Consider the following 18,375-nt stretch of genomic DNA (forward strand, 5'->3'; position numbering starts at 1 on the left):
TGTTTTTTTCTTTTATATTTACTAACATGCAAATCTTAGCAACATCACCAACTGTAAGACTACGCTGTTCCATGCATACACTAAAAAATACTTCCTTCTTCATATTATGTTTCATAAGGAATGAAACAGGCAAGAATGAAGTTAAAAAAAAAGAATAATAGAACAAATCGAATATTAATCGATGACTGGTTCAACAAGTGTGTTTTTAATTAATCTCGTGTGAAGGTAAATTTCGAGAGGAAACCTTCACATATCGAATGGAAACTGCTAAGAGTACCCAATAAACTGTATTGCAGCAGCATGGTTTAAGTTCCAACTCATTTCCTCAAAAGGAGGGACAGGGAGGGAGAAGACATTGTGGTGTGTGCTTCACTTAATAGTTTGTTAAACGACGATTCAAAAGCGCTAGTACACAGCAATAGGATATTTACACTATTACATAACCCATTTCAGTCTAAGCAATCAAGTATGAATAAGAGTATTAGATTTTATTATTTATGTGACCAATTTTTTTTAATAATGACACACAAGGTTCATTTTCATATAATAGTATCTTTTTTGCATATTAGAGTATAATGGAAAAATTCTATTGTATTTTTATAAGTTAACTATTAAAGACTTATAAGATATATTTTATAGTTCGGCTACCAAGTCCGCCGACACAACCCGGAGGCAACACCCGTATATATATATCAATCTCGAAGTTGTATACCTCGTGTCGCCAACAAGTGTTGAAATTATTTACAAACCGCTGACTTTCACATCTTATTTATTTCAATCAAAGAAATTAGTTCTTAGCACTTTTATTTACTCATGATTATAGAAATCCAAGTTCTTAACTTTGGCAACTTGCATTACTGCGGTGAATAAATCTGTTTTTATATCTTTCGAGTGTCAAAAAGGGTAAAAGGATACAAATAGAATGAAAACACCAATGTTCACTTATATCAAGTGTATTTCTGGATAAGTTGGTTACAAAATACTTACTCCGCCCGCTGGGTCCGAGCTGAATTTACAAGCTAACTGCACATTAGCACACTGATTTCCAAATGAAAACTAGGCGTTCTTATGAACATTTATTTTTACATCTAAGTATAAAAGCTGATTGGTATTTAACCTTTATTTCAATAAAAAAATCACGCACACGCGCCACTGAATTTAATTTAGTTTGAGCTTAACTTACTCTTTAGTTATTTTATAGGAAAAATATATATAATAATTAGTATAATTTAAATTATTACATAAACATCCCTTATGCTATTTATCGCGCGTCGGTCCATCGTAATATAGTTTAATTCACTATATCTGTACAAAATGCCGACTGATGACCGCTCATCGGAAAGCTTAAGGATAAATTATATAATAGAACCAGAGCCACATCGCGACCTTCAAAGTATAAAATTATCTGTATTGAATGTGCACAGACAAGCAAAATCGTCAACGGATATTGATTAACAATCGTTATAAAAATGACTAATTTTTTAATACTATCGAGTCATATATTTTACAAATAATAGTTCAATAATACTCAATTATTTATTTGAGATCATGTCGTATGTCCCATTGGAATTTATTTCTGGAGTATATTTCGAGCGATTTTTTGCATTCAACGTTTTGCTCGACTGTACATCGTGATGTTGCCTGCGATGCGACGTTTGATATTAAATGCTTATTGGCGGTCGGTGGCGCGAAGCTTCTCCTCGACGGCCTCTTGGGAGGCCTCGGAGAGGTCAGTCGCCTGGATGTACTTCTGTACACCGACCAGTGACTTCTTCAGGGCGTCAAAGGAGCTGTAACATTATCATTCGTTATATTTAGCTTTGACAATAACAAGTGTTTTTAATACAATGGAAAGATAATTATCTGCCAGTTTGTGAGTATCAAGATTATTTGACACATGTTTACTTGTTTGAATGCTATGAGATTAACTTTATCTTATTTTATTTAGCCGAGTGTCTTTCTTCTTAGGTCAGGGTATTTTCTATTCTGAACCGGTAGACGTTATTAATGTCACAATCAATAAATATGTGTAATGTTTCTATGTTGAATAAATGTTTTTTATATCATTTGATTTATCAAGATTGATTTTGTTTGTGAATTTTGTTGACATTAAAACATTTTTCTCACCTAGAGTACAACATCTTCTTCTTGACCTTGGCGGTGTCTGGGCACCACGACATGAGGAACAACTTCTGTTTCTTGCTCGCCTCCGAAGTGCCTTGACACTGATGCGTGTATTCAAAGTCAAAGAGACCATATCTGGAAAATTAAATATATAAAATTAATTCACATTATTATCTATTATATATACTTATCTCTACCGACCACCGTGTGTGTATGTGTTGAAACATTACAACATCTAAGTAACCAGTATAATTATCAGTTTATATTTTTTGTATTTTACATGTTCAAAAAAGTCAACATTTTTGTTTGTAGCACGCTGTACTTTTATACATTAATCAGCTATTAGGCAATTCAAACTAACAAAAGGAATTAATAATAATTTGTATATTATAATTTTATTTATTTAGTTGTATACAAACTACTAATATTAATACCTAACAACAGAATAGAGGAACATATCTTTCCTCATACTTGCAAGTAAAATATCAATCTATTTAGTATGTATACAGTACTAGTTTGACTTAATTTTGATCCCTATTCAATAGGTCTGTTCCGATCGGACATGGTTATAGTAGGAAATAATGAGTAAATTATTAATAACTTATGTTTATTAAACTGGATAATACACATTAATTTCATTTGGATGTTTTAAGCTTGCACGTAGGTCAGAGCATGTAAGAGTATAAGACATAAAAGTATCTTTTATGTATATTGCTGTTTCAATACGAAAAAAATAAATTCGTATATAAATATTATTTAAATATGACTTTGTCTATTTAAAAGTGACTATCTAAGCCAAAGTTCAATCAGCAATAATATACCCAATTGTATAATTTAAAAAATTAAATAAAAATAATCAACTTGTGCATAGTAATGTTCACAATAATTGATTGTATTTTAAATAAACATAGAATTGAAAGCAAATATTATGACTGTGATTTGTGACATGGATCTTCTGACTCAATATGAATAAGGAAAATAACCTCCATCCTCGAATAATATTATAGTAATCAATATTGAACATCTATTCGCTTAATTTATAATGTGTATTTAAGTCATTTGTACGATAAATATCTCTAAAAATACAGTCTGAATAAACAATAAAGACATATTTCATACTGCTTTTAATTGTAAAGAGATTGTACATTTTCGTTTCAGCATGAACATTAAGCTCAAACAAAATAACTAGCAATTATACTAATAATTATATTCAATTAGAACATTAATTAATAAAGTATGTCAATTCATAATTCACTTTTTATTATAGTGACTGTTCACTGCAGGCCGAAACACCCATAACATGAACAATCCCCCCTTGTTAATATGTACCACAAGAGACCTAATAGATATGATTTCTAGTGCCTCTAACAGAGTCATCGCTGTTCGCTTCGCCAAATGTCACTGACCTGCAGTTACATTGGAACATTCACCATTCAAATCTGAACACACAAATACGATTCTTGCTGAATATACTATAGGTGTGTTTTAGTTAACATTAAAGACGTAGTTAGAAGTAGCTCAACAAAAATGATCCAAAACACAATAAGCTACAATATTTAATTATAAAAAGGAACATTAAGTTAAAGAGTGCAGTAATTATTGCACCTTAATTTTTTTCCAACTTTAAAAAAACTAATATTTTCTTTGTGGTTACTATGGGATATTTTCAGAAATGATAAAAGCATTTTTTGGGATTCTTTTACTGGTTAATATATATGCTTGTGGGAATGGTTCTAATATATAAACATTATTTCCGGATTTATACCGCTCGGAGAAGCTTTGATATCCTTATGAATTTATTAACCATAATATTATAACTATGTTCAATAATGTAATACTGTATATATGTAGTTTAGTTTTTCTTACCTGCACTCCCCGGTGCCACCCTTCTGCAAATCCTCAAGGAATTGGTCGTACTCCGCGTTACGTTCTCCGACGGTTTCAACGTCGATCTGCTTCTCGTCCCTGATGTAGAAAACTACATAGCGGTGTTTCTTATCTTTTTTGATTTCCTCGTACGTAGTTTTGCAAGCGTCCGAAACTGTTACACCAGACGCCTGGAACGAATAAAAAAATATTTGTAATAATATTAATCGAAATAACTAATATTACTTTTTATGCTGTAAAATAAAAATTAATAACAGTTATGGGAGAAAAGGGCATATGTTTGAAATAGAATATATATATATAAACACAACCCGTAAATTGTCTTCAGCTTGGACCGTATTTGAACTTGCGATCTTCACGAAGTCACAATACGATGTCGTAAAGACCTAACTGTACGCACGTGTCCGCATTATTACAAACATTTACCTATAACCTATTCCAATGGAAGTAGGAAAAATGATAAACAAACCTTATATTTGCGTATTTCATGCGATTTGCTAATAACTCAGCTATGTTGTGCACTACAAAGAGTTTATGATTAATATATATTATGTACAATACAACACTATTGAACTTAACCGCTTATTTCCATTTTAATTTAATTCCGATAAGTTTCGTCGACGCTCAAAATGCTAATTATTCGAAAATCCGTAGTGAATATCACAGATTAATCAAGCTCTCGACCAATTATATGGCGTCAATTTGCTGTCAAATGTTGTTTATTTGGCTTCTTTCCTGTTAAGGTTGGAATAGAGTATAGGGAATGCTGGCTACTCAAATAATAATAAAAGAAAGAAAAACAACCAATCTCCTATTAAATCTGACAAATATATAAATTACGTAATTACGATCATATTTGTACATATACATTCCTGACAGTGAAAACGATAACGCGTATATATTTCACCTATCGTTTAATGATATCTAATAATTTATTTACATCGTAATTAGCTACTGGTTTATTGTTATCACTTGATTGATGACTTAGACTATGTTTTTAAATTTGTCAAATACATGACTAAATTAATAGTCCGTGATAGTGGAGTAATAACTAAGACTAATAACATAAAGAACAAATTTGAAAGTTGACTTAACTTGAAATGATAATAAAGTTTATTCTTACAAGGTAGCTTTGCTGAGGTATGTTAGTCGCGACGAATTTAAATATCATATAAATCATATATATATATTCATATAAATTTGGTAGCCATGAATTACGATATTTACGGATAAAAAATCCACGTCAAAAATATTATTTTGTATTGTTAAAGAAGCGTACAAAGTCCTCAAAGTCAGACTAAATTCGTTCGCAATCTGTCGTTCATGTAACAAACAGCTGCCGTAACATTTCAACTATTTTCGTAAACATCGAAGCCCCGCGCATAGAATCCAAACTAATGTAATTTGTTTACACATGTCGAGCGTATAAACAACTGTTATTGTTCCAGCAAATGATAAATAGTACATCTTAATATGGTATATAGTTTTTTATATATAGCTAGCCAGACATCAGATAAATAGGTCATTAACCTATTGCATAAAAAATGTCGAATTGAAAAAGTGTATTACTGTTACTAATGTGAGAATAGCTTTGTCCATATACCTGGTACGTACGGCTAAACCACTGAATTCATTTTGATGGAACTATGAAACAACCTTGAAACCCCAAGGAATCACACATGGTACTTTATTATGTCTAAGTCCAAAGACCTCCAAACACGCGGGCGAGAACTAGTTTCGAATAAAAATGCCTACTATCGTATTTTCCATCTGTAATTAGGATATAGGGACGGTTTTCACGGCCCGGAATAATTTTTGAACGTCAAAGAGAATCTCGTTGCGGTTGAACTAAAAATAGACGACATTTTGGGCGTTGAACTTTGCAGCTTGATATTATCAATACTAACCACGATATTTGAATCGAAGTTTAGTTTTAGCTTCATTGGTATTGTAGGGATTTGTCTTTGTTCTACGTACTCCTCAGTTTTTCCTCTGGAAATTAATACTCTGTATTGCTGTTTAAAGGACGAGTGGGCTGGTGTGATATATAACTAAGTATTATTTTGACAAGGTCGGTTTGAGGAGATTCCCAATTCGTGTTTTTATGCAAGTGGCGTACAACTGTTGACGATTTTTGCGATGGGTATAATGCTCATTGTTATGTTTTTATTTGAAAACTTAATAATTAACGGGAATTAAGCTTCTTCCTAAGTAGAAGTTGTAAAGTATTTTGAATCAATATATTTACAGATTCCATCAAAATTTCATTTAATAAAAATCAAGTGAGTTTGGACGAGTTATTTTTATCACAGCATTGAGGTCGATATCTCTTGGAAAAGCATAGGCGTATAAATATATCAAAAAATGAAAAATACTAAGTCTTATTAAGTTTTCGGGTAACAAAGTTAAAAGCTAGTATATGTTTAATAGTATATACTAGCATAAGCAACATGAAGATCGAACCATAGTATATTCAATTGTATAAAAAAAGACTAAAATATTTTCAATAGAGAAATCCTGTTTATAAATATTATCTAGTAATAACATTGACTGAGCGTTATTTTTGCAGGTGAGGTGATGATTATATCGTCTATATTTTTTCTAATAATAATAATCCTTGTTTATCTACAGTAACATTTAAATACGAAAGTAACTATCTGTTCAACTAGCACGGTCAAACCATTGAAACGAATTACGTGTAATTTAGTATGAACCTTGAACCCCAAATAAAGACCTATGCTACTTTTTTATACCTAACGCCCGACTACCAACATCTAAAACGCAAAATACGCCGCGGGAAACAACTACCGTTTTAATATTTTTCTAATAAAATAATCTATGGTATATAACTATATACATACATACAAATTTACAGTGCATTTATACATGATTTATTGTCTAGGTGATGTACCCACCCGCATGGGAGTTATAAATAGCAACGAGACATTGCCCGTCTAAATAAAGTGCACACACGTGCGTCCAACTAGGAGATGTATGTATTTAAGACGCATGTGTTGGAAGGTTCAATATTATCGGTTAATTTTAATATAGCTCGATACGAATACTCGATTCATTTTCAGAACAATTTTTTTGACCAAAGATTTGTATGTGAAACACCCTATTGGCGCACGTTGAGAGTAAGAAAGATACCGTATTCATGACGCTATCTTATGCAGTCGAGCCCTTTCTCCTCCGCCGCCCTCTACTCCCTTATATACGTAACGCTTATTGTACTATATATTATGTTTCTAAATATTAGAATACTTACTAAGAATCTTTAATCTTTCAATAACCATCGATTTCGATGCTTTGTATCTGCCCCGTCGTCCCGACGCACGTTTTTTATCATCAAAATAACTTTTGTCATTATTAATAGAAAACCTTTCGCGGTTGAACAAACTGCTTAGCTAAAGCTTTGTTTTCTTGATACAAGAATATCACTGACTATCCTCAATAATTATGCGACATTGTTATAAATTAAAATAGGTATATACATTCTAGTACAAAAAATTGAGCTTCTAATTGTGTATTAATTATTAAAATGACGTTTCGTCTTAACAAAATTTCTGTCGGTAAATCGCCCCGTTTAATGGTTAGTAATGTGTTACAATGATGTTCTCTGAAATTTTTTGAATTAAAACGCTAAAAATAAATTTGACCTCTCGTTTAAACTTCATCCTTGATTCTAAAATTTAATTGCAAGAAACGGCACGAGGTCTATAATTAAACCGTGTTTATAATTAAAATACTGCATGTCTCTGGGTGTATGCCAAAAAACTAAATTATGCGTGAATTAAAAGCATTCATTATAATATAAATTTTTCATGAAAATTATACGAGAAAAGTATTACGTACAAAGAATTAATATTTAAGTTTACTAAAGTTAAAGTGTGAAGTTTTTCACAGCGAGCACATGAGCCTGGTGGTAAGTGGCGCAATGGCGCTGAAGTAATGTTAAGCATTCCTTACATCGTCAAAGCACCACCAACCTTGGGAACTAAGATGTTATGTCTCTTGTGCCTGTAGTTACACTGGCTCGCTCACCCTTCAAACTGGAACACAACAATACTGAATACTGTTGTTTGGCGGTAGAATATCTGATGAGTGGGTAGTCCTTACCCACACGGGGTTGCACAAAGGCCTACCACTAAGTCAATTAACAAAGATTACTAAAGATATTTCTATCACTACGCTATTTCGTGATGGGATTTTTACCGATCGATCGAACGAAGACGACTCGGTTATTCTGATACTTATAGTTAATCTTTTGTTTTCTTGTTAAAGAAGATCAGTGTACAGTTTTACATTCACCTTAATAACTTTCAGTGGGGCATGTATCTGATCTCTGTGATCGATATTTCATCAAACTATGAATGGCATACACAGTTCATCTTTATTTGCGCACACACGTGTTAACTATAAATTCGGCGCAGATTAGTACAGAATTGTCGTCATAAATTCGGATTTAATTCTACTATTTACACTAGTTTTATTGTAATATATAGTAGGTATACGGTATGACTGCCAATCCCGACTTAGTACGAGTCATTCATACAGGTTCCATCTACCGATAATCCCCAAGATGAAATTTTCTATATTTATCTACGTTAAAAAATAATCATGTTACAAATTACAACGATTGAGACATCAATATTTTTGATTCATTTGAATTCCGAATAGGCTAGTTAACTTCTATATAATATATAAATATAAATATTGGACAAGATCACATACATTACTCTGATCCCAATGTAAGTAGCTAAAGCACTTGTGTTATGGAAAATCAGAAGTAACGACGGTACCACATACACCGAGACCCAAAACAACATAGAAAACTAATGAACTTTTTCTAAATCAACTCGGCCGGGAATCGAATCCTGACACTGAAAATTGGTGTACACACTACTCGACCACGGAGGTCGTCAAATATATACGTCATAGCTGTAAGCCACAATGATACTAGCGAATAAATCGCAAGGTTTGTGCTGTATTATAATTAATTTCGTATCTCACAAACGATCTCAGTATAATTGTACTCATTTATTATCCTCGTGTATTTCATAAATTCAGCGTGCTGGCAACGCTGTCACGAATGCAACGATTACTTGGAACATCTGGAAATATTTGCTAGAATATTTACTGCTGGTACGCCAACGTCAACGAGTTGGTAGTTTACTTACGCCTTTTAAATATAATTCTTCTCTAAGTATTTATATCACTCAAAAGCTAAATCGATTTTATTTTTGTTATTTTACATTGTAAGTGCATTTAATTATTTTTATGTTTTTCTCTGTCGTGAAGCATTTTCGTTTCAAATCACGATTTAAAAAAAGTTTTACGTCAAAAACGTATTTAATATGTACGAGGTCATCAGTTAAAATTCACGTGTTATAACCATTGAGCCATCTCGGCTTGATTTTAAACATCATTTAGGCTTTTCCTTGTAAGTAATCTTATTGTATTTATCTCGGTACGAGAACCACAAGGTGTTATCAGTCATCCGACTCGAACCGAAGAATCAGTCTGATTCTTGATTTCGGGGGCACCCATTGGGTTTAAACAGCATTAAAACTTAGGGTCCTGTTCATTCTAAAGACATTTCGTTTACTAATTAACTTATATAATAAGCAACATCATATATTAATGATATTTAATAATTATTGTGTGTTATCGTTATCAACGCGAACTTTAAAATAAAGATTAATCATGATGTTTTATCGCGATATTTTCAATTTGACGCATCATTTCGATTATTCTAAAGCAAAAAAACACATTAAATGCCTTCGAATAACCGATTCCTATGAAAGTTCTATGTACTACGTTATTTTTGTAACGTTTAGCAACGATTTTTTGGAAATTTAACCTTTAAAGTGGGTAGCTTTATAGGAATTTTATCCGTACGAAGTCGGGACGAGAAGCCAGTTTGATATATTACATCGGCAGACACTTTCTTGTATATTATTGTTACATTTATGTATCCACAGACATGTTGCCTCTGCTTTTGGTGTATCTTTAATTTGTATCTATTTATTTAAGTGTGTCTGCATGGTTTTATTACCAGGCGGCATCATTGAATCTAAAATAATATTATACAGACGTAAAATTTGTTTGAATGTACGGGTCCACATGATCACATTCTAAAATTGTTTTAACTTGTTTCTACAAGTGAAAACCACTACACTATTTCGAGTGATATAGGGTATAAATCATTTTTATATCATGTAATTTTGTTTATTTATAAATTACACCTGTGTCAAGGCGAGGCTGGTCGCTCGTATATCCTAAAAACTTAATTTATGATGCTGCCTGATAAACACTAATGTGATGTATTTCTACACTTAGAATGTAATATAAACAAATTGTTTTATAACATAGAATTCGTGAGTCGTGCTAACTGTAGCTAGAAATTTCCTACTGAGCAAAACTATTGGCCAAGGTTATCAAGGGCAACTATCAAATGTATATATGAAACCTGTACTGTCGTTACGCTCTATTGAATACTATAACATTATACGATGATCATAGAGTCTCGGATTACAAAACCTAGATTGATTTTCCATTATTTCCACGCGTGTTCCTTACATTAATTTGTTAATACATATATTTAACTATTACATTTTTTATTTATATATGCTATATAAGGTATATTACTCAATACAAGATTAGTATATACGAATATCTAGGCACGATATTTAACTAATTGTTCTTTACTGACATAATCTGTAATTAAAATGGTGGAAAAGAGTAACTTGCGAGCTACTGTCCGGTTCTTCTCGATAGAATCTACTTTTCGAACCGGCGGCAGGTTTACATTTAATTCAACAGTGTAACATGACGATTCAAAGGCTTGTTCAAGTAGGCTCGTAAATGTTTTTATGAACATTATAACAAAGAATATTTTATTTTATGCACACGCAAGTAAAGCTCCACTTCAGTCACTTTTTCGATAATCCAAAGAATATCGTAATTTTTCAGACAATTAACAGACCACTGTTAAATAAAATAAAACATTGAGTAATTATACATTTAAACCTTTAAGAATCACGGGCCCATTAGTAAAAACCATATGGAAATTCGTTCGCCTTCGGATAGACAAGACGGGGTGGCGTAAATAACTTTTTCAATGAGCCTTTACAGACACAACAGTGTGGTAGATATAGTTATTTTTAATTAAATCACGACACGAAATCCTTTTTTAATACATTGTTTCAAATAAATCTTAAGATTCGAACGAATTTCTTGAACATTAAATCACATGACTTCAGTGACGTTTTATAAACGAGAAATCTTGCAAATAATTTAATTGGCTTAGAATCTACGAATACTTATAAAAAGCGGGTTAATATTAGATATGTATGACGACACGAGACCGACTGCGCCCACTCATCGTTCCATCGTATCTTCGATATTTCTTTCTGTTAAGACATTGACTGAAAAACATCGATAAAGTCGCTTTTTTTAGACAGACCACTTATTTAGAACTCCTAGCGTATTCTCCTTTAAAAATCGTTAAGCTTACTACGATATGTTACTAACAATTCAAAATAATTTAAGCTATAATACAATATATAACAAAATATTTTGGAACAAAGAGAGTTATGAAATATAATTCTATTTAAAAGTAAATAGTATACTAGTTTGTATGGTGATCAGAAAATTTAGCTTATCACCTGAATACCATTTAAACCACCCAACTTGGTGGAAATGGTTTAAAATTTAATTTAACGATTTCACCAACACAACCAATAGGTACGATCAAACAATAGCTCGTGTATTATTGCACGGAATAAATAATGATAATTTATCTAAAGATAGATCTTTTCTCAAGTCTTCATACCTGAATATATTAAAACTTACAGATATATTTTTATAATCTGAGCATATAATACAATAAACAAGCTTACACAAATATTATTCTATAAGAAATAACAATGTCTGTATCGTTGAAACAGACGTCAGAACGAGCATCCGTTATTTATGACCGGCGGCGACTAGAGAAGTTAAATTTAATGACGGAAACGGCGGGACAACCGTCCCGATTGTTTGTTCAAATATGTTTTAAAAGAATACAATGAAACTAAGGGATATCAGTACTAATATAATGCTAAAGTAACCCTGTCTGTCTGTTGCTCTTTCACGGCCAAACCACTAAACAGAATTTGATGAAATTTTGTACTTAGCAAGCTTGAAACCCAAGGAAGGACATACTTTTTTAAGCCTAGCATCTGACGGAAAAAAACCCTTAATCGCGAGCGAAGCCGAGGGCGATAATTTTTTAGAAATAACAAGTATAGTATTATTACAAATGTAAATATATAAAGACAACATCTTAGTTTGGAAGTTTTTTTAGTAGTAGTAGGTTGGCGGACGAACATATGGGCCACCTGTGGTCACCACCATCCATAGACAATGGCCCTGTAAGAAATATTGACCATTCTTTACATCACCTATGCGCCATCAACCTTGGGAACTAAGATGTCATTATGTAAGTATGATGTAATTATGTCCCTTGTGCATGTAGTTACACTGGCTCACTCAACCTTCAAACCGGAACACAACAATACTGAGTACTGTTGTTTGGCGGTAGAATATCTGATGAGTGGGTGGTACCTACCCAGACGGGCTTGCACAAAGCCATACCACTAAGTTGGCGGGCTATTGGCCTCGTAAGGGTTAATATTTCTTGCAGCCCCCAAGTCCATGAATTGTAACTGCTTGCCATCAGGAGGTGATCCAATTTAAAATAGCTTACCCTTCTACATAATAAAAACACTAGTCAGTACGTCTACCTAACTTTAATAATAGTATATAAATATACTATTGAAAATGACGCGTACTTTGAAGAGGGCAGTCTGAGGCAGACTGATTCTACGTATCTTTAAAGTGAAGTACGCTTCTATGCTAACAATACGAACTTTGTTCTGTGTCTAGTTTAAGTAAAGTCTAGTAAATTTCGTCGGTCCATTATGAGAAGAGCACGCCTTGTCGCAACAAGAGTTATTACAAACGTCATAATATAATAACTTATTATAGATAACATATTTAGAAATGCACTATATATTATACTATGAACAACGAAATAGTTTCGATAGTTTATTTGAAAAAATATAATTGAAATAAGTAGACTCACGCTGAAATAAAATGTTTTAGTAAATCCAAGAAGATCATATTCTTGTTGCATATAGCTAAAACATATTTCAGTAAAACCTAGACAAGTTCATTCGACGATTTTTGAAGCAATTGAAATTATTCAATACGTCAATCATTCTTGATAACTTGATCAACAAAATGCATCTCAATTCTATACGTTTACATTTGGTCGTTTCTACAAACGACATCAACCACCGCTGACTAGGCCCGCAGAATTAACATCGATTTAATTTTCTCCTAAGTTTAATTCGACAACATTATAACAATAAAAATTTTGAAGAATATACATTTAATTTCACTTAATTGTTACTTTAAAATAAACTAATTCATATAAATATATACAAACAAGTGAGACGTATAACATACTTAACTGAAACAACGACTGAACCAATAAAATTAACATATACAAGAAGATACAACGCCTTTTGGAAATTGTTTTATTTTAATATATAGTATTATATTAATAGCTGTGCTTCGTTAATTACCCGGCTTAAATTTACGCTATTGACGTGCGACAAGCGGGAATATCATGTTATAGTATTAAATATTTAAAGACGTGTAAATATATACAGACCGATAAAAAACATCGATTGAACGTGTTTCGAGTTTACTTTGCATGCAAAACGTGGCGCAATTTATCCGCATAGCTATCGATTTTTTTAACAAATAAGCTAGACACAAAGTCGGAGCTAGTCGTCTTACTGGGCCTACGCTCCCTGTAAAGAAAATAAGTTTATGCTATCACGCTGCTGTGGAGCGATTGGGTGGAACACACGTGGCTGAATTACAACCGACACTATGCAGGTTTCCTCATCGTGATCCGTTACAACCGAGCACGACGTACGTGATTAGTAAATAGATATTAACTAAATAATAACCAAATTGATATTAATCGTAATATCACACGTGCCATATCATAACCTAGAAGACACATTATAAAAATACACATATATATTCGACAGTAACTTTGCCCGCGACTTAAAAAAATAACTTTATTATTATTTTATATATAATTTAAAAATAAAAGTAGCCTAAGTTACGCCTTATTACATCAGCTATCCAGTGACAATCCCGTCAAAATCGGTACAGTCGTTCCATAGATTAGCCAGAACAAACACACAAACAGACAGATAAAAATTGTAAAAAAAAATATTTTGGTATACGTACAGTGTATGCATACATATGCATTTAGTAAAAAGCGGTTATTTTAATATTACAAACAGACACTCCAATTATATTATATGTATAGACATATATGACATTTGCTAGAGAATTAGATGGTGTTTACGTAATCATATAAAAATGATAATGACCTCACCGATTGAGGTCACACCTGACGGCGGCTATTCTCAAGGGAGACCAGCCGAGTGTGCAGAACATATAGTACACGAATGTGCTATTGCTTTCCTCTATACTATAGAAAATCGGACACGACCTATTTGATCAGATCAGTAAAAACGGCTTTTCATACTTTCCGAAAAACGGAATGGTAACTATTGTCAATTTCAAGACTCCGAGCTACAAGTGAGAATACTTTAACAGAAAACTCAACTATTTTATTTAAAGACCTGCTTTGGAGATTGAACTCAACAACTGGACCGGCATCATTATAAACTAGCCTCTAGATCATCAAAGCAAAAAAATATAATTATTTTATTACTTAAATGTTCTGCAAGTTCAAAATTATATATAAAAAACATGCCGGGTCTGCAGTTTCAATGTAGAATGCACAGACACGCCGTTATCATTAATTAAAAATGCAGTTATTAATTAGTCGATAGCAAGGAAATCCTTTAGGGATACGGCCGGAAGATACGTCCAATGGGGGATGGATTGTTATCGTCTATGAATACAGATAACATTTATTCATTCTAATATAAATAGCACAGATAAAAAACGTAATATATCTAAAGTAATATTATAAATGCGAAAGTAACTCTCTCCGTCCGTGTGTTACTCTTTCACAGTCAAACCACCGAACCGAATATGATTATAATATTAATTTTATAAATACTATTAAAATCATTTATGTCGATGTTTTAGAAGTAACTATTAGTAGCCTAGTGGTCGACCATAATCTTTAATGAAAGTTCCAGAAAGAACATGTATTTGTATGTTAGACATTTTTAACAGTCAAAATCTATTAAAAAAAAAAACAACAAACAAAATAGTAGTTACTGAATTGTATTGTATGTACTTTGCCTATTATTATTTATATGATTTAAAAAATACCTTCAATAAACTACTTGAAGATTTATAAATATCCAATGAAAAGTTAATAGCAATTACATATGTATCAATATACGATTATTAAATATTTCGTATAAATGAGTCACCCTTGACCGTCAAAACGGCCCGCAAGTACATCCCTTATTAAAATCACCCCACGAGATGAACTTCGGGAGGGTGGCGAGCGGTCGTTAACCTCAGTGACGTCAGGTCAGTGACTCAGGTATCGATAGAGATTCGACCGCGAAAATGTTTGTTATTTTAAAGGAAATATTCACTAGTTAGTCGGGAATGTTTTTTACATCCTTTATTGTGTTCAATTTATTATAAAAAATAGGATATTGAGACTTGTCATGAAAATAGTCTAATTTTAAAGTGTGTGAAACGAAACGCGACTACTTATACAATTTTATACAATAAAACCTTCTCCAAAACACTTGGTTTGGTATAAGTTTAATGTATATTGGTTAACTAGTTACTTTTAAGGCATTACAATAAAAACATCTCCATATTTATAAGTATAGATGGATTAAGAATTTACTGTAATTATTAATTTGTCATCATAAGGGAAAGTACTGAATAATAGCTATTTTTTTTATTTTTATTTTTTAAATCACTATTTTTAAGATTGTAACTGTCATATCAACAAATAAACATATCAACTGACATGTTATTTATGTTAATAACACTCATCAGAATGATTTAAAGTATATAGATTACGTAAAATATTGTCGATGAAAATCCAATAAGATCCGATTATATAAAATGTTTATTGTCGGTCCGTTTTCAGTAATATATATATACTTGTAGAATTCATTAAAACATGTCTTCGTAGTATGTAAATTTATTATGATAATAATAAATTAAAATTTAGATTACTTTTTTTATTTATAGTGTCAATAATATTTGTATTATTTTACTAAGTTATTTACATGCATAGCGAAAGCTTTTATTATAAGTGTGTACAACATTAGCCTACATAGTAGATTTCTTTGACAATTAATGAGTAATACTTTTATATCCAACCAAGATTTTACCATTGACCTAAAGGTTTACATTTAAACCAATAATGTTGATATCGGCAACCAGCACTTCAGCTTGATAATTCATTTTGTTCGCGTTTAAGAACCAATCATTTATACCTATTAGAAATTATCTATTATTTGCTTAGTAAATATATAAAATGATGTTAATAATAAATATTTATATATAATTTTAAAGTTGTCACATTAATTATTATCTGAGAAACGCTATATAATTTAATTAGTTATACTACTGATTATGTGGCTGAGCTAAAAAGCTTATAATTAAACAAATTATTTATCATAATTTTTATATATCGAAATTCTTATTGGTAAAAGGATTAAATTTAAACTATTCTACTAGTCAGACATCAGACAGTCATAAAAGAGAAAGCTTTTATATCATTAAGAACTTTGTTCGTTTCGAATTCTCGGTATTATAATTAGTACGTATATATTATGTATATTATGACCAACAGTACGTCACATCGGCGAGTCAGCGACATTAATGACTAACCTTAGTGAAAGTCTGACGATACAAAAAAACTATACGTGATTCATCCTAATATATGAATCATTAAGTTACGACGCCTAATTGAACGACTAATAAGGAAATCAAAATAATATTCAATGCGATTACTATAACGATAGTATTGACAAATGTAAGATTTGTCTAGTAACCTTGACACTGTCATAAACTTTTTGTATTTATAAAGCGGGTAAGGGAAGGAAAGGAGACGCCCAGTGCTGAATTCGCCCCAAAATAGACTCAAAATGGATGTGACAGGCGGACGGCTATACCATATATGGTCAAGTGGCAAAGCGACTGCGCGACGTAGCATTGCCTCGTCGGTTCGATGCCCTCTAGCAGTCTGGCGACTGATAACTAGTATATCACGCAAATTAACTGCCTCCGTGTACGGACCTCGACACAGCTCGTCATAAAAGGCGGTGAAGTATCGTAACCTTTCAAATGCGTGAAATTTAACACCAATGCCAACGATATATCAATAAAAAGTACTTATTATCACTGATAATTGACTCTCCCGGTTATTAACGGGATAAGGGACACAACACGTGGCATAAAATCACTGAACGATGACAAGTATTTCGTCGAAAAGGCGTGCGAAGTCGGCAAAGGGTTGTGCAAAATATGGCCGATGGCGGCACCGGTCGTGCACAGAAAATATTAGTAAATGCGTCAATTTGATATACATCAACACTCTCCAATAATATAAAACACATCACGGTTACGAAACACTATAATTTATTTTCATAACTTACCATTTTTTGATGTTATTCACGTAAAAATTCCACCACTAACTTCACCGACTCCACGACAACGGCGACCGGAACGACACTGATTCGGACAGTTGGCTAAACCTTATTTTGTGGCAACCAATGAGCGCATGTGTCAAAATTGTACGAATGAATCAATACACTATCTTTTATATTTCAAATAAATTATATTACTCACAACTAAAATTTGGAATGATTAATTGAAATAAATAAATAACTTAAAAGTTTTAAAGTAATATTAACAATTTAATACTTGGTACTGGAATTGGTTATTTTTAATAAGAAGTTGACACAAGACGACAACTTTTCAAAATACTAGCAGCTCCGTTGTAATTTGCAACATCACTACAGAATTTATAATGATAAATTTATTTACAGGATGCTTGGGTGCGGCAAGATAAGATAAAATGCATAAGTCTTTACAACGTAGAGATATAACTATTTTTAAGACTTCACGTTTGATTACTACTTGAAAAGTGAGTCACTGATGACGATAAAATTCTAACCAATCGACATTCAGTATTCAATAAATGCCCATATAAGGACTGGCGGATATTGCTGCAAAGTGGTACGAACATACAAATTTTCGCGGGTAAAGAAAACATATATGTCTATAATGTATATTATAATTATTGAAGCAATCATAAAGTAGAAAATAACCTAA

The 18,375-nt window shown here is 32.1% G+C and overlaps 1 protein-coding gene across 1 annotated transcript; it reads right to left on the minus strand.

The window, feature by feature from the left end:
* Positions 1–937: 937 nt before the first annotated feature.
* LOC135193286 (cofilin/actin-depolymerizing factor homolog) lies at positions 938–18,108 on the minus strand. Its single transcript, XM_026628389.2, has 4 exons — positions 17,697–18,108; positions 3,991–4,181; positions 2,128–2,259; positions 938–1,790 (listed from the first exon to the last, which is right to left on the minus strand). The coding sequence occupies exons 1-4, from the start codon at positions 17,697–17,699 to the stop codon at positions 1,670–1,672; spliced, it is 447 nt and encodes a 148-aa protein (XP_026484174.1). The 5' UTR covers positions 17,700–18,108; the 3' UTR covers positions 938–1,669.
* Between the last annotated feature and the right edge of the window lie 267 nt (positions 18,109–18,375).

The sequence above is a fragment of the Vanessa tameamea genome, chromosome 27 (assembly GCF_037043105.1).
Source record: "Vanessa tameamea isolate UH-Manoa-2023 chromosome 27, ilVanTame1 primary haplotype, whole genome shotgun sequence".
Lineage (NCBI taxonomy): Eukaryota > Metazoa > Arthropoda > Insecta > Lepidoptera > Nymphalidae > Vanessa > Vanessa tameamea.

Bases quoted from the DNA above. Each gene is read 5' to 3' on its own strand.
- LOC135193286 (XM_026628389.2), bottom strand. The intron at 2,260-3,990 runs GTAAGAAAAACT...TTAATTTTCCAG, and splicing joins GGTGGCACCGGGGAGTGCAG to ATATGGTCTCTTTGACTTTG. The intron at 1,791-2,127 runs GTGAGAAAAATG...ATAATGTTACAG, and splicing joins AAGAAGATGTTGTACTCTAG to CTCCTTTGACGCCCTGAAGA.